The sequence below is a fragment of the Erythrolamprus reginae genome, chromosome 2 (assembly GCF_031021105.1).
Source record: "Erythrolamprus reginae isolate rEryReg1 chromosome 2, rEryReg1.hap1, whole genome shotgun sequence".
Classification (NCBI taxonomy): domain Eukaryota; kingdom Metazoa; phylum Chordata; class Lepidosauria; order Squamata; family Dipsadidae; genus Erythrolamprus; species Erythrolamprus reginae.
In genome coordinates this window covers 154,819,819-154,843,716 of record NC_091951.1, presented here as the reverse complement: position 1 = coordinate 154,843,716, position 23,898 = coordinate 154,819,819, and the positions used below count along the sequence as shown (strand labels likewise).

At 39.7% G+C, this 23,898-nt stretch overlaps 2 protein-coding genes across 9 annotated transcripts in view; one reads left to right on the top strand and one right to left on the bottom strand.

Moving 5' to 3' along the window:
• LUC7L3 (LUC7 like 3 pre-mRNA splicing factor) overlaps positions 1 to 14,725 on the bottom strand; it is a 22,038-nt gene extending 7,313 nt beyond the window's left edge. For 2 of the 8 annotated variants that reach the window (XM_070740024.1, XM_070740019.1), the window contains exons 1-8: positions 14,452 to 14,725; positions 8,700 to 8,766; positions 7,984 to 8,023; positions 7,645 to 7,789; positions 7,129 to 7,206; positions 6,939 to 7,043; positions 1,743 to 1,904; positions 142 to 419 (exon numbers count right to left, since the gene is read on the bottom strand). In XM_070740024.1, coding sequence (XP_070596125.1) covers positions 142 to 419; positions 1,743 to 1,904; positions 6,939 to 7,043; positions 7,129 to 7,206; positions 7,645 to 7,789; positions 7,984 to 8,023; positions 8,700 to 8,766; positions 14,452 to 14,550 — 974 coding nt within the window. In that variant the 5' untranslated portion in view covers positions 14,551 to 14,725. Of the gene's footprint in view, positions 1 to 141; positions 420 to 1,742; positions 1,905 to 6,938; positions 7,044 to 7,128; positions 7,207 to 7,644; positions 7,811 to 7,983; positions 8,024 to 8,699; positions 8,767 to 14,451 lie in introns of all 8 variants that reach the window. The other 6 variants (XM_070740021.1, XM_070740017.1, XM_070740025.1 and 3 more) reach the window with 3 other exon arrangements.
• The window catches only part of ANKRD40 (ankyrin repeat domain 40), a 21,864-nt gene continuing 12,508 nt past the window's right edge, over positions 14,543 to 23,898 (top strand). The window contains exons 1-3 of the mRNA XM_070740026.1: positions 14,543 to 14,758; positions 18,555 to 19,299; positions 23,269 to 23,417. Of these exons, the coding sequence (XP_070596127.1) occupies positions 19,166 to 19,299; positions 23,269 to 23,417 (283 nt within the window). The 5' untranslated portion in view covers positions 14,543 to 14,758; positions 18,555 to 19,165. The remainder of the gene's footprint in view (positions 14,759 to 18,554; positions 19,300 to 23,268; positions 23,418 to 23,898) is intronic.

Below are 23,898 nucleotides of genomic sequence, written 5' to 3'. Positions count from 1 at the left end.
ATCTCAAGAGGGTTTAGAAAGATCTCAGAAAACTGGATTCTATTTAACTTCTATTAACTGGCTAGTTTTCAAAAATTTGGCATCAGTAATGTACTCATCTTTTATCACTGCAATGTTTTTATCCGCTTCCTAGATATTTACCTGCTTCGTCTTCTCTCCTTGCTTCTTGACCGTTTATGGTCCCTTGACCGACTACCTCTCCTGTCAGAAGTTCTGCTTGAATGTCTGCTTCGTGATCTACTTCTTTTTCGTCTTTCTCTGTCACGAGCCCTCTCTTTTTCTTTTTCTTCTTCCTCACGTCGCCGCTTTCTTTCTTTTTCTTCCCTTTCACGTTCCTTCTCTCGCTCTTCTCGTTCTAATTTCTCTTTTTTTAATCGATCATCGCGTTCAGGCTCTTCAGTTCTTTTTCTTAATTTTTCCTTGAAAAAGAATTTTCCCCAAAATGTTACCAGAACAACATTTGATTACAGTTTATTAAAGATCTTTCATTTTCTTAGAAGCTGAAAAGAGCAAGGCTCAGTTTCAAATGAAGCTAATAGAAAGAATGGTAAAATATAGGTTGATGTAACATTGCTTACAAATTTTTCAATTTAAATATAACAAGGAAAATCTTTCTATTTTGCAGGACCACTATTCTAGCACTGTGCAAGATTGTATATGAAATACAAACCCAGAACATTCCATTTTCAGATTTGCAACTCTAATAATAATAGTTAAGATTTATAAATTAATAAATCTAAATGTAATAATCAAAGTCTTAATAAATAAGAATTACCCTATTTTTTGACTATAAGATGCACTCCCTCCCCCCAAAAAGTGGGTGTCTTAGGAGTAAAAACTGCGGCAAGTGAAGGGGGGATGGTGCAACGGGGATCAGCTGTTCTAGGTATTGCTGACACTACCAGTTCCCCGCTGCCTGTTCAAAGATGAATAGGCAGCGGCAACGAGCAGGCCAGATGAATACCATATGGCTGCTGGGAGAGGCAGAGGCAGGTTTTTCTTCTACTTCTTTTCCTCCTCTAAAGTTAATGTGTGTCTTATAGTCCGAAAAATATGGTATTTAGTTCCTGACTGTTTTATTTCCAAACTTTATGTAGCAGTCAATCAATCAAATAATGGCATTCCCATACCGATAGTTCTCAACCTACAGCCATTCAGATGTATGTTTACAAGTCCTCAGCTTCCTTTGCACCCCTGCAGCCAATATGATTTACGATCTGAGTGCTTGGCAACCCGTTTGCCATTAAGACTGGTTGCCAAGCCTGATCATTTACAACCTTTCCCGCTGGGTTCCCAAGAAACCCATTAGGGATGGTGGCAGGAAAGGCTGCAGGTTGTTCAGTTATGTCTCCCACACCCATGCATCCTACCTCAACCCCTCTTACACTCCCTGGCCCTCCCCTGGTTATGGGACTGGAACTTGGAGCTTCCTACTGGCTTCCTCACTGACCTCGGTTGTGGGAAACTGGCAGGAAGTTTCTTGACTAACAACAATGGGTTTCAATTAACAAAGGCAACTGAGTCTGCCGAGATTATCATCACTAAGTGATGCACTTTACGAACACATCACTAGAAATTCTAGTCCCAATTAGTATTGAAGATTACCTGAATATATTGGAAATACTAGATATTAGCAATAGTGACTAGTCCAAACAGAATTTTCATTGAACATTCTGTTTCATGTATTCATATCTATAAACACATTCTCTTTTGCATATCTATGAAATGATAGCACAACATACTTTTAATTCTTCTACTGTAGCTTTAATTTTAGCATAGCCCATATGCTGTTTCCCCATCAAGTGATCATCAACTCTGGACTGTGCATCTCCGACAATTAAAAAGGCTCCACAGACTTCACAAACTTCCATTTGCTTTTCCTGGGCTGCAAAACTTTCAATGGTCTGGAAAATAATAATGATAAAAAAATGTAAAGACATTTCAAATTATCTTAACAGAGTTCAGTTTTTTTACATTTCGGTGCTCTAAAATTACAACAACAGGTATCCTATTTATGAACTGATATTTGAATTAAAATTAAAAATTTACATTAAAAAAATCAAATCAGAAGTTATTAAAATAATTTCCCTAAGAATATAACCAGCATATTACTGGGGCTTGCTGGCCCCAAACATAAGTAATTTAATTCCATAATAATCCTTAATAATAATTTTAACATAAAGTTATCATCATGATCAATTCTTCTAGGCAATGTGAGCCAATTCCAAAGCATTTTTGAAGATACAGTATATCATAGACCATTTGATGATGTCCAGAAGAATAGAGGTAAAGAACATGGAAATAAACATTTTCAGCAGTTCTTAGCCAAATGCAGAATAATAATAATAACAACAGCAACAACAATCATCATCATTATTATTGTTATTACAGTGATCTCTCGGTTAGCGCGGGGGTTACGTTCCAAGACCTCCCGCGCTAACCGATTTCCGCGTTATACTGGATGCGGAAGTAAAAACCACCATCTGCGCATGTGCGCCATTTTTTTCATGGCCGCACATGCGCAGATGGTGGAGTTTGCGTGTGGGCGGCGGGGAAGACCAAGGGAAGGTTCCTTCAGCCGCCCAACAGCTGATCTGCTCCGCAGCGCGGAAGCAGCGAGGAGCTGAAGATGGGGTTTTCCCGTTGCCGCGCTGCGGAGCGGATCAGGTGTTGGGCGGCTGAAGGAACCTTCCCTTGGTCTTCCCGCCGCCCAGGCAAAGGGGAAACCCCAAGATCACTTGCCGCTTTGCAGCTTGGAGCCTTGCTTCGCCTCCTTCGCTGCAATACGGCAAGCGATCTTGGGGTTTCCCCTTTGCCTGGGCAGCGCTGGGGCCATGCGGAGCCGCTCATCTAGGGGGGCGTGGACCGGCAAGGTGCCCTCCGCTCTCTCTCTTTCTCTCCCTGTTACCGGTGTGGTATAAGAGAGAGAAAGAAAGAGAAAGGAGGGCGACTTGCCAGTCCACGCCCCCCTGGATGAGCGGCCCTGCATGGCCCCAGCGCCGGACTCCGCCGTTGCCTCCGCCTCTGCAGCTGAGAGGCCACGTCCACCCCCTCCTCGGTGTCCCCGGCACCCAGCGTCCCCACGCCGCCTCCACCTCCTTGTAATGCGCCCGACCTCTGCCTCTCTCTTTCTCTCTCATATACCACGCCGGCAACAGGGAGAGAAAGAGAGAGAGAACTAGCGTGGACTTATTTTTTATTTTTTAATATTTTATTTTTTTAATTAATATTTTTTGAAAAACCGCGTTGCAGCGTTTCGCGCTAATCGAGACCGTGCTAATCGAGGGATCACTGTATTATTATTATTATTATTTGGACTTATATGCCGCCCTTCCCCAAGGAGTCAGGGCAGCTTATAACATATAAAAAATACAAAAATCAATTCAAATCCAACATGTAAAACAATCTAATTTCCCTAATTTAAAATCATACAGCCCTACTCACTCACACCACAGTCACACTAAAGGCCAGGGCTAGATGTTCTATGGCCCCAGGCCTGCTGGCACAGGTAAGCTTTCAAAGCTTTGAGAAAGGCCAGGAGGGTGAGGGTAGTACGAATCTCCGGAGGAAGCTGGTTCCAAAGGGCCGGGGCCACCAGAGAAGAATCTTCCCCTAGGTCCCACCAGACAATACTGCCTGGCTGACGGGACCTGGAGACGTCCGACTGTTGCACCTGACTGGTTGCTGAGATACATGAGGCAGGAAACGGTCCCTTAGAATGTATATTATTTTTAGTCTCATGAAATCAGAAACACCCAGGCATTAATTCCAAGAGCCACACAATAGCAGTAAGTACTTGAATGTTCATTCAAACATCAATCTCTACAATGTAAGTATATTCTGTATCAGTTTAAAATTCAGGGATTTCAAAATGTAGTAACCAAAGGCTAGGCATTAGTCTTCCCATACGCTTAAAATGTTCCCACTACCCCCCAAAAGAAGGAAATTGTAAGGACCTGTACCATTTAAACTCAAGATCAGCAATAATGAGGCTGAACAATTAGCAGACTTAGAAGAAAGAAAACTAGAGCAATAACAGCACTGAGATGGGATCCCCTGGAGTCAGGATTTTTGTGAAAAGCACTTATTTGAGACAATCCAAGTCCAACCATAGCAAAGTAAGCTAGGCTCCTGCAAAGATGCCACAGAAAACCTAATTATGAGACAATATTGTTTGGCGAGGCCCAGGGGAATCAACTCCCCCCAGAAATTAGAATGGCCCCCACCCTCCTTGTCTTTCGCAAACTACTCAAGACCCACCTTTGTCGCCAGGCATGGGGGAGTTAAGATATCTCTTCCCCTAGGCCATTACAAGTTATGCATGGTATGTTTGTGTGTATGTGTGGTTTTTATAATTAGGGTTTTTAGTTGTTTTATTAAATTGGATTGTTGCATATTGTCTTTTACCATTGTTGTTAGCCGCCCCGAGTCTGCGGAGAGGGGCGGCATACAAATCCAATAAATAAATAATAAAAATAAATAAATAATTGAAGGGGAAATAGGCTTTGTGGACTAGTGCTGTGAAAAACCTGACATGCTGTACTTGCAATCTACATGAATTCTACTTCATTGGGCCTCTTTCAAATTTGACAATTTAATAACTAGAACAACCCAAAAAGAACTGATTCATGTTTATGACAGTATTCTGTGTTCATGTGATCACCTATTGCAGCGATAGCGAACCTATGGCCCGGGTGCCACAGGAGGCACGCGGAGCCATATCTGCTGGCATATGAGCCATTGCCCTAGCTGAGCTCCAACGTGCATGTGTGTGCCGGCTATCTGATTTTTTGGCTCACACAGAGGCTCTGGGAGGGTGATTTGGCTTCCATAGACCTTCCGGAGGATGGGGGAGGACGTTTTTACCCTCTCCTGGCTTCCAGGGAAGCCTTTGGAGCCTGGGGAGGGATAAACACAAGCCTCCTGGGCCCACCAGAAATTGGGAAACAGACCATTTCTGGCCAGCAGAGGGCCTTTGGGGGGTGGGAGAAGCTGTTTTTGTTCTCCCCAGACATTGAATTATGGATGTGGGCACTCGTGCATGTGTGATAGCATGCATGCACACTCTTTCGGAAAAAAAGTTCGCCATTACTGCCCTATTGCAACCTTCTGATAAGCAATGTTAACAAGAAAGCCAGATATACTTCACAACCATGTTACTGACTTAACAACTGTAGTGATTTACTTAACAAAGGCAGGAAGCATCGTAAAATGGAGCAAAATTCATTTAGCAACTGTCTGGCTCAGCAACATAAATTTGGGCTCAATTGTAAGTTGAGAACTACCTCTCTATATTAAAAACAAAAATAACATAGCTTGGGCTAAGCCTGAGAAGAAAGCCAAATAAAAAAGAACCCATTTGAATTAGGAGAAAAATTCCAGAATATTTTGGAAGGAAATTTTGACACTAGTGTAAGTAGATTCAATGCGATTTTAAATACTAAATCTGGAAAATGATTCCATGTTTCTTTATCTATGAATGTCACAAAATTTAAATTACAGTAGTCTCGATTATTCGTCCTTCAGTCATCCGGCATTCCATATTATCCGAAGTCGCTGCTGCTTGGGGGCGTGGCTGTAGGCATTTCTGCACCCCCGACACGCCCCCAAGTATGACAGCCGTAACAGGGAAGGCGACAACATACCCCCAAACATTGTAATGAAATGGGTCGTCCTCCCGCCCACTCTCCAAGGACTGACTTCTCTTTGCAAAGCCTCAATTGGGGGGGAAAGAGCCAGGGAGGTGGAGATGGTGGGAAGGAGGGAGAGCCACTTCTCGCCTCTCTTCCACATACATCTTCCCTGCAGGCACTGGCTGCCCAACCAGGAGGAATGCGCTACCTAACCCTCACATGCCATGTTCCCAGGCTCACCAACCTGGCCGGCCAGCACCATCTTCCAGGCAGGAGGGTGACGCCGAGAGGAGTTGGGGCGGGAGAGGTGCAGGCTGCTGCGGTGCCCAGGTGGGTGAGCAAGCAAGCTGGGAGGAGCAAAGCAGAGGACAGCGGGGGCCCTGCTGGCAGGAAATGTTCATGCCGGCAGCGGCTTGGGCCAAGCAGAGGCGGGAAGGAAAGCACTCATGAGTTTAGGCAGGAAAATGGAAGACAATTGCAGGGGAACCCGGTAGAAGGAGTAGGCTGAGGCGAACCTACCCCACCACTTTGTTTTAACTGTATGCGGAGGGAATGTAGCGTGAAACCTGGTGCAAATGCTAGCCGACTTACGAAGTGAGTGCACATGGTGCTGGCCCGGGGTTGAGTGCAACACCATTGAAATCGGCCACAATGGATTACATCCTGCAATGCTGAGCAATAACACATAACTTGCGGTCGCAGCAGCTTGCTTTCAAGTAAACGCTGCACCAAAACCCACTGTGGCTAAGTGTGAGGCATCAGACATTCGGCACGTCCCCATATATCCATAGGAAGCAGCAGGAATAGAAAGAGAGGGGCAGCTGGAATACCCGTTGGCTTTTAGTAGTTTGCAGTAACTACTACTTGGAAATAAGCAGTCTCTGAAAATACATGTCATAAACGTGCAGAGAATTGAATTATTTTATCCCAGGACCTCTGGAGACCTATTTATTTTGCGCCTGCCTTGATTTTGAGTCAGGTCAAGGCCACATACAGTAGAGTCTCAATTATCTGACATTTTTGGCTATCCGACTATCAGCCCACCCGTTTATGTTGGATAATCAAAACTCTACTGTACTTTTATATGGTCTTTCTAAGCCCACACATTACAAAATACATATCAGATTATTTAGCTGGAGCTTATATAGAATTGTCTAACTTGTGAATAAAAATATTTATATGAACCACACACATAAACATTTTACAAAAAATGCAGGGAAAACTTTACCAAATAGCTAAGATTGGATTTCATCTGATAATGGTTTTTAACTTTAAAGCAAAAAGGGTTTTTTGAGTCTTACTTACTGAAGTTGTAGATCTGAGCAGTTCCCTCTCCTCCTTTAACTGTTCAACAAGTTTCATCATGCCTTGAGCCTCTTCTACTTTTCCTTCAGAACCTAGTTCTTCAATCTATTAGAAAGCAAAAACGCTTATAACTTTTAATTTAGTTCTTATATATTAATTTTATTTAAAAATATAACTAAGATAATTCTACCTGTTGTAGAAGTACATCAATTTTATCAGTTAAGACTTGAATCTTTTCTTCATTTTTGCCAGTAGGTCCTGCTGCCTGCTAAATATAAAAAAGTAATTATTATCCAAATAAAATTGTCTTCTGCCTTACCAATCCTTTCGTCTATTGCATTGTTTATCTTAAATACAAAGCTGCCAAAAACTGAAAAGAATAAAAAAGGATTTTATATCTATTCAGAAATGAGAGGTGCTGAAGATGATTCTAGGTGAGTATAAGTATTTAACTGAAACTTTCATGTTAATCAATACAATTAGGAGGAAATCATATGTAATGCATTAAATCTGAAACACTACTCTGTTACCCACATAATGAGTAAAATGGACTTTTCTAAATAAATTAAATGATTTTTCATAATTATGCTACAGCCTCAGGCAAGTCTATACGTAGTATTGAATGTAACATAATGCTACTTTAAACTTGTGAAAAAATGTGAATTAAAAATGCAAATGGTTAATTATTTATCATTTTTATACTTACTCCAGAAGCCTGCTGGGTTTGAGATAATGCTAAACGGGCATGGCCTCTTCTAATTCGACGTTCAACTTCAGCAAGCAAGCTCTGTAAATAGCGAAGGAACTCTCTTTCGTAGCCTACTTTCATGAATCGAGAACTCTTCTCATACCTATCAATGTCCAAAATGTATCTGAAGGTTAATAATAAAGACAATGTATGTTTAACAAAAATACATGGCAAATACATAAAGAAACTATGAGCTATTCAATTTCAATTAATATTGGATGGGTCTTTTGTACTGAAATCATTATTTTTAGCTATGCCCATGAGAAACTTTTAAAGCGAAATTACATGTATACTTACTGTTTTCTTAGGTTTTCATCATGAATCTTTTCACATGGACCTGGGGAAAATAAAAATAATAAAAAAATCTGGAAGTCTTAATACTGTGCAAAACAAAAACAAAATGATAAATAAAAGAACTGTTGCAAAGTGAGAACTACCTATAATAAAGTCTTTTGCAACATTATGGGAATGATATAAAGCTATAATTGTGAATATATACAGAACTAGATATTTTCAATGTCTTGATTCTAATTATTATACGGAGTCATTTATATTCTATTTATTTTATTATATAATTAATAAACAGCTTCATAAATTAATCAGCTAATTTGTTAAAACAGCTGCGTACAATAGTTTATTAATGCAATCTCCATATTATGATAGTATACTGATGAATCACATTTTAACACTGGGATATAATTTTGTGGCTGTTGGATCTAAAGCATGATTCAAAGAATTGGGCAACCTATCAGAACACAGTGTGCACGGAGAAAGGTTGGGAAAGATAGATTGAAAAGCTAATGGTAAATGGTATTTGCAAAACAAAAAAACCCTACATTTATTGTTTGGAAACCTAATATAGATATAAACAATAAACTAACTTGTAACTTTTTAAGTTTAGAATACAATCTATTAAGAACATTTGCATAGGTTTTAATCAATTTTAAAATATTCAAAAGAAATAGAGCAGTTATACCCATCTTTAAATTTTAAACCAATTACCGCACACTCACCTAAATCAGAACGAGTATTTGTGAATAATTCAGCTGGACAAAATCCACAAAGGTAGTATTTACAAACCTGAAACGTAAGAACAAAATTATAAATTATTTTTTGCCAATATTAAATTTACTCAAATAAAAAATATCAACAATGTACCAGTGCCATACCTCTCCCCTTTTCCACTGAGAGCTGCTCTCATTTCTAAGACTATTAGAATACTTAGAATAACTGTACTGTCACTTTAAATGTACACTAATTGGCATACATTAAAATAAAATTTCATTGCATACAGCTCTCAAAATGTTACCACCTTATGCATATACCCACATATGACAAAGAGAAACAACTTTATAAATCCTAAATTCTAGTTACTGAATAGCAGCAAGTATTGGGCTCTGTTCCACATGGAAATTGAAGGTATTATTCCTCTTGCAACTCATCCCTTTTATTTCTGTCAATTTTCTCTTATATATTTAATATAAATTAATTCTTTTTCTTGCCAGTATTCTTTTACATAATTTTGGTTTGTGTTCTGTACATTAAGTTCTAATTTTTTTACTTGCATCAATGCTGTTCTTGGTTGTCTTTATCAGCCAATTCATACTTTTCCTTCTGTAACAGTTTGACGTGAAGTAAACTTCTGCATCCATTTTTGAGAGGTAAATACAATCTAGCAATATAACTACAGGTAATAGATTATCTTGCTTTTTGTTCCAATTTTTTAAAAATTCAGCTTATGTCCAGTTAATAATTTCAGCAGTATATTATGTCACAGGTATGATTCATTTATTGATGGGCTTTGATGGTGCTTCCATAGTTTAATTTTGTCTCTAACAATTTTTTTTATTTTTTGGATGTATACTACACACATTTTAAAATGGTCACATTTTAAAATTGTGCACACTTGATGTTATCCAACTGCAAAACGCCCATTCCATTACTGTTTATTTTACTCTGGCTTATTGCAAGTGTAGTACATTTCTCTAGGTCAATTTCCATTACTATATCTATGCTAATAATTCTTATACTGTTTGCCAATGACTGGATTTCATCATTATGGTTTGTCATACTTAGTCATATAGATGTTTAGACTAGATTTGACATTTTTTCTACACTTATTGAATCCTTCCCAAGGATATTGATGTTTGATGGGTGTTAAAAATATTGTTGCTGGGTGCAAGCTGTTCCAAGTAAAGCTGTCTTCTGAAATTGACTGATTATGATTTTGGCCACCTCCACCATCTTTATTAAGTGCCCCCTCCCCACAAACCCTGACCCCAATGGTTGTTTCAGTCAAAATGGAGTTTGCCTCACAGACTAACTCCAGCCCTGTTGGCCTCCCAGTCCCTTATCTTTGGCATGCCTTCATAGCTGCTTCACCTGGCCCTTTCGGTTCTGGTGCCAGAAAACAGCTGACATTGCCTCGCTTTGTCCCTTTGACGGGGCAGCCAGGCTCTGGCACTTCACTGCTCGGCACACATGCGCAGCTTTTGGAGGAGGCTTTCCTGAAGTATGAGGAGGGCAAAAATCACCTCTCCTCTCCTGAAGCCCAAAAATCAGTTTGCCAGCATGCACATGTGCGTTGGAGGTGATATAGGGCAACGCCTTGCGCACCCTTGGATATGGTTCCAGGTGCCACTTGTGGCACGCATGCCATAGATTCACCATCATGGATTTAGACATTTTTATCTTTTTAAAAAATCAACAATTGCTACCTCTGGGATGTTTTGTGAGAAGTGCTTGTATGTTTGAATTTTAAAGTCCCAGATCACTTTAATTTTATTTTCTATTACTTTGCTATTTTGTAGTCTCAGCAGTTCTTGCTTGTAGGCAAATAGTATCTCTTGCAGATAATGCAATGTGCAGCATTGTTGTTACTTTGTCATGTTGTTTGTAGTCAGTGGGTACAATATTTTTGCAGTAGCTAATTAAGTTGTCCACTGTTTCTTTAGCTTTTTTTTACAGAGGCAGCATTTGCTATCTATTGCCATCTTCTCAATTTTGGATTATATGCATCCTATAGTAGGACTGGTGGCACAGTCAGACAGATGTTTATGGACTAAACTTGGCATTTTTATCCACTGAGTCCTTCGAAAGACCAGGAATGGAAGATGTTGTTTGATGGGTGTTAAATGTGTTGTTGCAGGATATATACTGTTCCAAGCTGCCTTTTGCAACTGACTGGTGATTTTGTCAACACAGATCATGTTCAACTGGTACTCCAGATATATTGGGATTGCACCCAAAGTGATTATTTTATTCCTTTTAAATATAATTACGGTCTATTTTTTCCACAAAAATTACTAGCCAGAAATGCTTGTTCTCTGGCAGTTCAAGGCCAGCTCATTACACCAAACAGCCTCACAACAACATTACTGATGTTATGAAGTGTACTTTACATTGCTTTTATTTTATTACTGTTAGGTCATTAAACCACTCAGTGTCAAGTATGACTAGTGGTATAAAAGCCAAATAATCATGTTAAGTAAATAGATCGATCAACAAAAAGTTAGATGAAACTGTGAAGTTTCACATGGGCTAAATCAGTAAATGGAATTTGGCAGGGAGAAATATAAGGCCTAAATACTGGATAGAAAAAGATGTAAAGCTAAGATAAGGGAGATCTGGCTGAGAAGTAGCAGCTGAGAAAGGAATCTGGGTATGTTTATCAATCAGAAGTTTAATAGGAGAACACAGCACAGGACAGCTGCTAAAAAAAGCCAATGCATTAAGAGAACAGGTGGGTGGCACTGGGGCTGAAGTAAAGGCTCAGGGATAGTAGTGGCTGGCTGAAACTGCTGAAGGCCCAGGCGTCTACTTCAGTCCCAGTGTTGCTAAAGAGTACAGCTGTGCAGGGCACCAAAAGGAGAGGGGGGAAGGAGTTGAAGTCCATCTGCAGTCTTAAATGTGGCTGGGCTGCCAGATGCCTGAATTTTGATCATGTGTTCCATTCTGTGCATGGAGGGGAGCTGCCTTTCACCTTTGACTATCAGATTTGTTGTTTGATTAACAATTCAGTCACTTAAAAATTACAATAAGGAGATCTGAGATTGCAGTCATTGACCAGAGCACTCACATGGGAATTTTGCTTAATGATCATAACAACTTCCAACCAAAATTCCAGGCTCAATTATGATAATTAAGTTGAGGATTACCTGAATCTTTGAATGGTTGCTAAACAAATGCTCAAGGGGAAAATACCTATACATTATAAGAACACTGTATATTAAAAAAAACCTCTCATACAGTTCCCAAATGATTAATACAAAGTGGCTCTAGAACATACTAGTGGCATGGAATCAATCACTCTCCTGGTTCCCATGCCTGTGAGAGCAGCCAAGATTGTCAAGGATTTTAAGAAAGTGAACTGTGTGTCAGGGTCAGCTGAATTTTGAGCAGTATTGAGTTCCAGAATGCAGGCCCTACTATGGAAAATACTGTAATTGCTTTCTGGATCCTGTGAGATTCCCTAGTAGATGGGACCCAGAGCAGGTCCCCCCTGCCCAACCTAATGGGATAGATACAAATGATAGAAATGAGGCAATTCCTCAAACATCCTGACTATGCCATTAGGGCTTTAGAGATAACAGCTAGAACCTCAAATTGCACCCAGAAGCAAACTGGAAGCTAGTGCAGCTTGAGAAGCAAAGGCATAAGGTGGAAAAAATGAAGACATACATTTGCCTATGCTACCACATTCTGGACTAACCCAAGCGTTTGGATGTTCTTTGGGGACAGCCCATTGCAGAATGCATTACAATAACTCACTCAGGAGGCGACCAAACATGACTGAGCACAGCACCTTCTGATCCAAGAAAGGGCAAAATGGGTACATCACATGAAGGTATAGTAGTACAGTGATGGTTAACACTGAGTGCCAAAACTGGAGTGTGTGCCCTGGAGCACTGGAACCCAGATGAGAGCAGCTGGCGACCGCGCATGTGCCCACAGAAGGCTCTTTGTGCCACCACTGGCACACCTCATAGGTTCGCCATTACGGGTATAATATGTAAAGCTACCCAACACTTTGAATAGGAGCCATGAATGCAAGGAAGAACCAAAGTTACTCCATACTGCTACAGATGAACTGAAGTTTGTTCATCCCTATCTAGATTCCCAGAGAGGACCTAAAATCCCTTCCAACTCTATAATTCTGTGAACAAGCTGTTTGTAATATTTCCATATTTTTGAGAGGTTTTATTTGTTGATATATTGATAAACCTGAATAGCATAATTTTAAAGTAAAAAACTTATAAACAAAACCCCAGCCATTCATCCAGTGTAATGTTTTAAGCCTAAACTTGGGACTTAAAATTTAAGAAAAGAAAGAAAAGAAGAAAATTTAATTTCCTTCACAACTACTAGGTTTAGGTAATTGAATTAGTCTAATTTAATCAACACTCCGAATCAGATAAGTGCTATTATAAGAGTTTATGCTTGAGTATTTCACTGCCCATTAAGATTTCTATTTTCTTAAGCAACAAATAAAGGCAAATGCTATCTTATTTCAACTTGGGTTCATTTGAGGCAATGCAGGTTAGGATTCCATACACTTGCTTGGAAATAAGTCCCAATGAACCCAATAGAATTTATTTTTGAATAGGTATGTTTAGTACTATATAAACCACTCCAAACCAACATACCTCATTTCTTCAATATATGCTGAAATAAATACATGGGCTATTACTTCTGAACTGAAACAAGCTATTTTTTTCTATTTTCTTAAGGAATTTCAATATATTTACTCCATGGCAGCCTACCTTATGAACATGGTGGCGCAGTGGTTAGAATGCAGCACTGCAGTCTACTTCAGCTAACTAGCAGTTCAGCAGTTCAAATCTCACCACTGGCTCAAGGTTGACTCCGCCTTCCATCCTTCCCAGGTGGGTAAAATGAGGAACCCAGATTATTGGGGGCAATATGCTGATTCTGTAAACCACTTAGAGAGCACTATGAAGCAGTATAGAAGTCTAAATGCTATTGCTATTTCAAATTCAGAAACATTTTAGTCATCTGAGAATTTTATAAGGTAACCACACAGTGGCATAATGGATAGGAGGAAAATGCTGTGCTCCTCTTTAATGAGTCTTGGGAATTCTGCTCTTGCTTAATTACACTTATCTTATCTTAATTTTTTTTTCAAACTTAGCTCCGCTTTAATCCCTATTCAATGATTTATGGTTCCGTGTCCTTCGTGTTCTCTGCAAACCTTATTGTTCTGCTCTGAACTAGGAATGTGGTACAAATTCACCCATAACGATAAAAGACTGAAATAGCATCCCCCTCTCAAAAAAAGAAAAAGGACTAGGGTTGAAAACTTGACTCGCACACTTCAAAACCTACGCTCCCTTTTCCCGCGCGGACCTACCTCTCCACCCCCCACCCCCCACATTCTTAGGCGCCACATTTCCAGAACACTAAAGACAATAATCCAATATACTGTACAGGTTACTCAATATACGGTGCGCGATGGGGCCTCGTGGCGTGCCTTGTCCTCCATCTTCATGGCCACGTCGTTTTGCAACACCCCCCCCCTCGAACATTCCCACCAATTCCCTTTCTCCCTTCGAGAGGCCTAGAACGCCCTCCAAACCGCGCAGTCGGCCTTCTTCCACGCCACACATCACAGGGTCCGGCCTCCTCGTTCCTCCTAGCTCAGGCTCGCTCAGGCAAACTTGGGCCTATGCCGCGTTTCCTTCTTCCCACCGCCAACACTGAGAGAACAAGGAGGCCTGAGGAGGCCCAAGCTCAGCCAATACTCACGCTTTCATGGTCCCACCGCACGTTACTGCGCTTTTCATCCGGGGCGAGGTTTCTGTCCCGGCCCATAAGCTCGTCCAAAAGCTGGGCTGCCGAAATCATGGTGCCCTGTCCGCCGCCGCCGACCCAATTATTACCGCCAAGACTTCTCCTACTCCTTTACAAAACGCTGCAACCGCGCCGCTCCGAGACTGACAGAGACAAAATGGCGGCACCGCCGAGCCCGGGCGTTTCCCACAATGCACCGCGCTTCTCTCGCATAATCGCCTCCCTGGGCTTGTCGTCAAGGGCTCGCGAGGCGTCTGTAAAGGTAGGCCGCGTCGCTATGGAAGAGGCGCGGTCGGGATTCTGTTAACTTTCCCTTCTCGTCTACAGGACGAGAAGAAACCGGCGTCTGTTTACCATAGCACAGATTTGCCCAAACAAGTTCTCCGCGGAGTCTTCTGACCTAGATTGCTCAGCAAGAAATTTAAATATTGCAAACAAAGGTTTTAATGCTGATTAGTCTTATGATCCTTCTTCACCAGCCCCGCCTTACAGTATATTTGTGGATTTGGGATTATTTAGGGGGGGGGGGGGAACAAATCTTCCATTTCAAAACTTTACCAGGATCTTGAAAAATACAGATTGTAGCTTTCATCCTTTTGCATCGCACTTCTTTAAATCTTTATAGAAAAATCTTACATTGATTCACATAAAACTCAAGAAATTCTTTGTCTGGTAAGCTCACCAAGGTTCAATCCACAAGTGTAAAATAATAGGAGAAGGTAATTAGCATTACCACCCCATAAATAGTAAAGCAAAGGTTTGAAAAGAAAGAACTGTGTGTCAGAATCTGAACACATTAATTAACTATTAACTTACATTCAGTTTTTTAAAAAATCATAACACTATTGACCCTAACTTCTAAAGAAGTGTGTAATTGCTGTCTTCTTCATGATTCTTTACATTGGTATAGATTTCATTGCCTTCTATTTTTCAGGCCTTTGTCTTGTGTTTTCCCTTATTAAGACAATTAAACTTGCAATTTGGTTTTGTTTTGGAATTGATAGAAACTGTCTCAGAGAAATACATCACAGATGTAGGCTATAAGTCCTAAATACCATGATGTTAATGTCACTGAATTCCATAGAATTTACCTTTGAATACACAAAGTAATAAACACACTTAATTTTCTATAAGAGGGAAAATGCTTTTCAAGTAAGTTTTAATACCCATCTCTACTTGGTCAAAAATGCTTCCATGTCTGTCCCTATATTGCTTGGGAATGGTATAAAAACTGCCTCTCCGCTATATAGTAAATGTTAGACTGACAATGAGTCAGTCGAGGCGACTGGGGCTAAACGTCTTTGTCCATCTGTCTGGGAGGAGTTTGACTTGGTGACACCTGATGAAGTGGATAAGGCCATTGGAGCTGTGAGTTCTGCCACCTGTTTACTGGATCCGTGTCCCTCTTGGTTGGTTTCGGCCAGTCGAGAGGTGACACGGAGCTGGGTCCAGGAGATTGTCACCGCCTCCTTGGGGAGGGGGTCCTTCCCGGCTCCTTATAAGGAGGCACTTGTGCGCCCCCTCCTCAAGAAGCCTTCCCTGGACCCAGCTGTGCTTAATAACTACCGTCCAGTCTCCAACCTTCCCTTTATGGGGAAGGTTGTTGAGAAGGTGGTGGCGCTCCAACTCCAGCGGTCCTTGGAAGAAGCCGATCTAGGGCCTCAACAGTCGGGTTTCAGGCCCGGTTACAGCACGGAAACTGCTTTGGTCGCGTTGATGGATGATCTCTGGTGGGCCCGGGACAGGGGCTTGTCCTCTGTCCTGGTGCTTCTTGACCTCTCAGCGGCTTTCGATACCATCGACCATGGTATCCTTCTGCGCCGACTGGAGGGGCTGGGAGTGGGAGGCACTGTTCTCCAGTGGTTCTCCTCCTACCTCTCTGGTCGGTCGCAGTTGGTGTTAGTGGGGGGTCAGAGGTCGACCTCTAGGTTTCTCCCTTGTGGGGTGCCTCAGGGGTCGGTCCTCTCCCCCCTGCTATTTAATATCTACATGAAACCGCTGGGTGAGATCATCCAAGGGCATGGGGTGAGGTATCATCAATATGCGGATGATACCCAGTTTTACATCTCCACCCCATGTCCAGTCAATGAAGCAGTGGAAGTGATGTGCCGGTGCCTGGAGGCTGTTGGGGACTGGATGGGTGTCAACAAACTCAAACTCAACCCAGACAAGACGGAGAGGCTGTGGGTATTGCCTCCCAAGGACAATTCCACTTGTCCGTCCATTACCCTGGGGGGGGGAACTATTGACCCCCTCAGAGAGGGTGCGCAACTTGGGCGTCCTCCTCGATCCATAGCTGACATTGGAACATCATCTTTCGGCTGTGGTGAGAAGGGCGTTTGCCCAGGTTCGCCTGGTGCACCAGTTGCGGCCCTATTTGGACAGGGAGTCATTGCTCACAGTCACTCATGCCCTTATCACCTCGAGGTTCGATTACTGCAACACTCTCTACATGGGGCTACCTTTGAAAAGTGTTCGGAAACTCCAGATCGTGCAGAACGCGGCTGCGAGAGCCATCGTGGGGCTTCCCAGATTTGCCCACGTATCTACAACACTCCGTGGCCTGCATTGGCTGCCGATCAGTTTCCGGTCACAATTCAAAGTGTTGGTCATGACCTTTAAAGCCCTACATGGCATTGGACCAGAGTACCTCCGGAACCGCCTGCTACCGCACAAATCCCAGTGGCCGATAAGGTCCCACAGAGTTGGCCTTCTTTGGGTCCCGTCGACTAAACAATGTCGTCTGGCGGGCCCCAGGGGAAGAGCCTTCTCTGTGGCGGCCCCGGCCCTCTGGAATCAACTCCCCCCGGAGATTAGAACTGCTCCCACCCTCCTTATCTTCCGTAAACTACTTAAGACCCACCTATACCGCCAGGCATGGGGGATTTGAGACACCTTTCCCCAAGGCTTATTATAATTTATGTTTGGTATGTATGTGTTGTTTGGTTTTTAATTATGATAGGGTTTTTAGGGTTTTTTTTAATATTAGATTTGTGCCAGTATAATATTGTTTTTATCGTTGTTGTGAGCCGCCCCGAGTCTTCGGAAAGGGGCGGCATTCAAATCTAATTAATAATAATAATAATAATAATAATAATAATAATAATAATAATTAGATTAGTGTTTCTCAAACTTTCCTTTGTGCCTACCATTCCTGTCCTAATGTCTTTTCTATCTTTTCTATCTCTACTTTATACTCATATAATGTTAAACATACTATAATACAATACTATATTTGTATGACAAATAAAATAAATAAATAAATAACCCCAAAACACTTATCCTTATTTAAATTCCTGTGTTGTGATTGGATAATTGATTGTTATAATCCAAAGAAAAATTAAAGGTAATTTTAGTGTGTTAATAACCTTTTCAAGAAATCATGGGAAAGAAGTCCAAGGAGTACAGATGACTGACGAATAATGATTCATTTTACTCTTCTGGTACAATATCTAACAGTGTTTCCCAAACCTGGGCAAATTACCCAAAATTATGGTAAATTACCCAAAGTAAATAACCCAAAGTTCACAATTTTGGATAACTTACCCAGGTTTGGGAAACATTGTGTTAAATATTGTACCAGAAGACTAAAATTAATCAATATATGTCAGTCACTTGTACTCCTGGGACTTCTTTCCCATTTCTTAAAAAGGTTATTAACACACTAAAATTACCTACTCTGCTCTGGCCTTACAATGGCAATAAAACTGGGTGATCCTTTTCTGAAAAACCAAAAACTGAATACACAAAATGCTAATTGTGGAGATGCCTATTTAAAATTAGATCGGAGTATCTTCAAATAAGAGATCTATATAAAGAGAATTCTAAATTGTGCTGCTTTCAAAAATCCCCAAAAAACACGGTGCACTCTTTTAGACTAACAAAATGATAAATTTTTGTGAGCTGCAACTTTCTTCCTTCTATTGATTGCATTGGAAACCATCCCAAAAAGATTCACTGCAGTTATCTAGGTTGGTGAGGACATATGTTTAAGGTTACCACACTGTTTCAAAAAAGCTGGCTTTCTGTTTATTTATTCAGTCCGTTTTACATTTCAGCTTGGCGGTATCAATTTAAGCCTACCCGAAGCAGTTTGTGAAAGATCAAATGGAAGCTGCCGAACAATTTACTGTCTCAGTAAAAGCAGAAATGCATCATTGCAAACGATCCTTTGCCAATAATGTACAGGATTGATTGTGGCAAAGTGGATACATTTTAAACAACCCTTCGGTTTTTCCAACGGAGAATGAAACTACATTTCCTTTCCCCCTTTTCTCCCTTTTCCTTTTTGCTGTGTGTCGACAGTCTACGCGTCGGACGACGGGTGGGAACGAAATGTGCAGGTTGCTGGTTGTCTCATTTAATAGAGTCCCCCAGAGAAAACGGAAGCAGAAACGGCCGAGACTTAAGTCTAACTATGCAATTAGGGAAAATGGCCTTCAGAAGTGTCAGGCTGATTTATGAGCAGTAGATAGAAAAGAATTGCCGGAGCGTTTATAATTAAAAGAATAAAACCCGACTCGTCTTTTTTGGGGACTGACGGATTCGGCCGGCCTCTGATTGACTAGCGCGATAAAATGATCCATCATCTACAGTAATTAGTAGGCAGGCAGGCAGGCAGGCAGGCAATTGATAACCCTAAAGTTGACCGGGGAGAGAATTTCATAACATGACTTCTGCAATAGAGGAAAAAGAGCTACAAGAGAGACTGAGAGAAGCTGCTGCTTTGGGGGATATTGAGGAAGTTCGGCGATTGGTGGATTTTGGAGTGAGTGTAAACTCTCAGAATGAAATCAACGGCTGGTAAGTATTTGACTAGTAACTTACCTGGGAAGTTTGCCGTTCATGTCTTTTAAAACATTATCTTATGGTAATCTTGCTTCAAAAAGCACATTTCGGAAGTATAGGTATTTTCGTCCAATTCGCTTCAGTTGTTAAAAGTAAATTAATTACTTTTTTTTAGTACTGCTCAGCTTTGCCATGTATAATATGTATAACTTGCTGAAAAAAACGATTAAGTCTTTTGCTGGTTTATAAACTTGGCATGATATATTTAAGTATTGTTTTAATTTGTTCTATTTAAGTTAGTTTCTTACATTTGGTTGTAATCTTATATTACAATATTAAATATATTACAATATAAGAATAATAGATTGTTGATAATAGGTTATTTTTGTAGTTATTATTATTTAAGAGTTACATATGTAAGATCCAATCATTTAGATATTTTAATAGTGATGGAAAACTGAAGTAATTGTTAGAAATTTAAAAATATATACTGTTCAAAAAAATAAAGAGAACACTTAAACAACAGAATATAACTCCAAGTAAATCAAACTTCTGTGAAATCAAACTGTCCACTTAGGAAACAACACTGATTGACAATCAATCTCATTTTGTTGTCAGCACATTCATCTTTGTACAGAACAAAGTATTCAATGAGAATATTTCATTCATTCAGATCTAGGATGTGTTATTTGAGTATTCCCTTTATTTTTTGAGCAGTGTATTTTCAAATTAATTTCATTGCTCTTAAAATTATTTTTGAGTTTTTTTAGAGGTGCCTGAAAATTATTTTTGAGGTTTTTTAGAAGTGCCATGTTTCAGAAGAATTTAGATTTACCAAACAAATCTTAACTTTAAAAGATAAATCTGTCAGGATTTCTATTGTTAGATTTTGTAGGTGAATCTGATATTCTATTGATTTTAGTATCTTGATGATAGAAAATGTAAAAATAATATAATCTATTTTTGCTGTGTATATTTTGTCAGTGTGTCTTTTATACAATTAATACATTGCATACAGTGACAGTTGGCCCTTTAAATGTTCCAACCTGCCACTGCAATCAAGTTCATCCATCTTGCCGCTAATAACCTTTTTCATTTGTATCATTATTACCTAGAGTTCCTTAAAATGAGATCCTTGCACAATAGTTCTGATGTGAAATTGTTAATAATTTAACAATAAGGATAACACTGCAAATTCCTTACAAAACACAGAATTGGACCTTTATGGTTTTATCTAGTGTTTTATGAACATTGATGTAAATTTTTGGTAGTCTCAAAAGAAGCCCTATTGCTATGAAACAATAGCTCTATATTTGTAACATATATAGTGTTCTAAGGTTGTATTTTACAATTTTCTAGATGAATAACAAAAAAACCACCTTTAAATATAGTAATGGTAAACAAGAAAGATGATTAAGTTTTGATCAGACATAATTGCATTCAATTATCTATTTGTCTAACAAGTTTACTTCCTGGCTGACCTTTAGCACTATTATCTTAATTTTGTTCACGGTAATTAAATATATGTGGCATAGCTTTCAGAAAGAAATGATTTTTCAGGATAACATGGTGATATTAGAGAAGATCATTCTGTTGAGTCTCAGCTCAGTGATTCCATTCCACCAGCAACATCAAGCAGATATAACATGCCTAATTACTTGTGCTCTCTGAACTTGATTGTATGCTTGCTGAGGTTTCATCAACCAATTAGATAATATCATCTGTGCAACTGAGTGTGGGTTTGCTCTCTGTTTATACACAGCTTGCTCTGCCAGTTTTGGTGGAGGTGTGGTTTTCGTTTTGGTAGTTCTTTGATCAGAGTATTCTTTTCTGCTTGCTTATTTGTTTGGTGTTAATTTCTGCTTATGTAGGTATTGGCTGTGATGTGTTCCAATATTTTTCTTAGCCATTTTATTGTTTCTTTTGAATGATGTGTAAATATGGTTTATTTATTTTGGATTTAGCTTGATGCAGGATGCTCACAGTTTCCTCAAAGGCCATATGTCAAAAGTAGCAGAAAAAAAGCAATGGACCTAGACTCTCACTCTTTTATGTACAGACAAAAATACACAAGTCATATGTATCTCTTTGCCCAGCTGTATTCTTACCAGGCTCCCTAACATATGCCATAGTCAAAGAACTTACTAAAGAGCATAGGCATCCTACAATGGGGAGCAGAGTAGAATTAATAATCTATTAATTCTTGACTAGAGTGCCTCCAGAAAATCAAAGACTTAAAATAGAAATTGAAGTTAAGATTTTTAATGTCATAGCACTTTTTACACCATATATATCCAGAATTAGGGAAAATATCCCTGGCAGCACTACTACACAACAGACCTGACCCAGCCAAATACAGAAAAATTTAAATATCTAGAATCATGAACCTCACTAATTTCAATATGACAGAGAAATATACCAAGAAATCAGATGAACACCCATGGAATCACCACTCTCAGGACTTTGTATAACCGGGATTGTAATGTAGCATCTAGAAACTCTAGCACCCTCTCACTGCAACCAAAAGTATGGATTTGGTATGTAGGTAACACCTTTGCCATATTATAAAGGAACAGCTGGAAAAGAAACATGAAACAGTAACATCTTCTGAGGAATAAAATTCAGAAGGGAAGAAGAAAACAATAATAATGTGTTCTTTCTGGATATTGTCATCAGCAGAGGGAAAAAGGGCAAATTAGAAATGCAAGGCTATAAAACAACAAAAAACAAAACAAAACAATCCACACTAGCCAAATGCTCCATTACCAAAGTTAACAGCCAAATTTCCTATAGGAGGAGCTATGTAAGAACATTAGAATGAATACAAATGCATTGGAGCACCCCAGAATACCAAAAGAAAAAAGTATCCCAAACAAATCTTCCAACAAAATGGATACCCAAACAACTTTTATCAAAATGTGCCTGACCACTCAACCCGCTAGAGTGCAATTTACCAACTATGAAAAGGATAACACTACGAACAATAAAAATAGTATTGGACCCACAAGGCAACTATTGTACTGTATCAACAGGATGCAAACCTCACAGATACTAGAACTGATGATACTACCTGGTTGGATAACGAAATATCTACAAGAAGATGACTAAGCTCAGAGAGCACCAAGAACCCATGATCCAGTCCTGGGCCCCACAGATGGTTTTTTCCATTAGAATAATTTTTCTTTCCTGAAGCTGATTGAAAGGGAGCAAAGTTGTTGGAGGGATTGTTGCATTAGACTGACAAAAATGGTAATTATCTTTAGTCTTTTTGTTTCCAAACTATTCTAGCTGAAGTAGCATCTGAGTCACTGGTAAGGTACTGGTTTTCATAGAAGAACCTCTAAATCCAAATACTGTACTATTAGAAAAAAGATTAAGGAAACAGAATGCTGAAAGAAAGTCATTTTATTTTAAAATATTGTGATGTAAGACCAACAAATGTATTAGTAGTTAACTCAAACATTGAGGATTTAAATTGGGAAAGGGAATTTCCCCTGGCAGTATAACATTTTGCTATCCGACATAATCTGAGATTGTTGAACTGTGAATGATTGATTTGCTATGAGGAAAATATCCGTTCTGAAAAAAAAATTGCATCTTGACCAATTAATGAGTGAGTCTTATTGGCAAAATACTATAACTTTACACATGAAAGTTTCACATCTTTGATTGGTCAAGATAAAAACAAACGTTCTGGGGTGAAGTGTGAATAAACATTTTCATTTGGGGGTGGGATGAAAATGAGGAGTGTGCTTCAGATATTGGTAAACTTAAAATATATTATTCTTGCTACTTGAAGATCTAAGCTTAAAGCATGATATTTCTAGCACTGTCTTTTTGTTTTCTGAGGGTTGTCCAGTAGGTGTCACTATAAGGATATACAGTATAAATTGTGACACAATTGCTTAGTGGAAGGGAAGTGGTCCTCCTTCTCTTTTCTCCCTGAATAAAACTTCTCAATAAGTCTATCTTTTTCTTGTACAGGACTTGCTTGCACTGGGCCTGTAAACGAAACCATGCACAGGTTGTGGCATACCTTCTAGAGGCTGGCGCAGATAAAGACATTCTCACTGTTAAAGAAGAAAAAGCACTCCAGTTAACATCCAAAAGGGAAATTAGGAAGATGCTGGGAGGTAAAATATAATTTGACAGGTCTAATATATTATAGAAAATTAGTTGGTTTGAATCTCTATTGAAACCCTAAGTGGTTTCTTGGGGTCTTTTTATTTTGCGATCTTAGAATTATTAATAATGTGGCTACAGGTAGTCCTCAACTTACAATCATTCATTTAGTGATTTTTCTAAGTTACAGTGGCACAGAAAAAAGTAACTTGTGACCGTTGTAGCCTCCCCACTACCACATGATCAAAATTTGGATGTTCGACAACTGATATGTATTTCTGATGAGGTGAGGTGATCACCTTTTGTGACCTTTTGATCAGCAAAGTCAACGTGGAAACCAGATTCACTTAACAACGGTGTTGTTAACTGCAGTTCACATAATTGTGGCAAGAAAAGTTGTAAAATGGGGCAAAATTCACTTAACTATCTTGCTTAGCAATGGAAATTTTGGGCACAGTTGTGGTCGTAAGTCAAGGACTTCCTATATTTGAA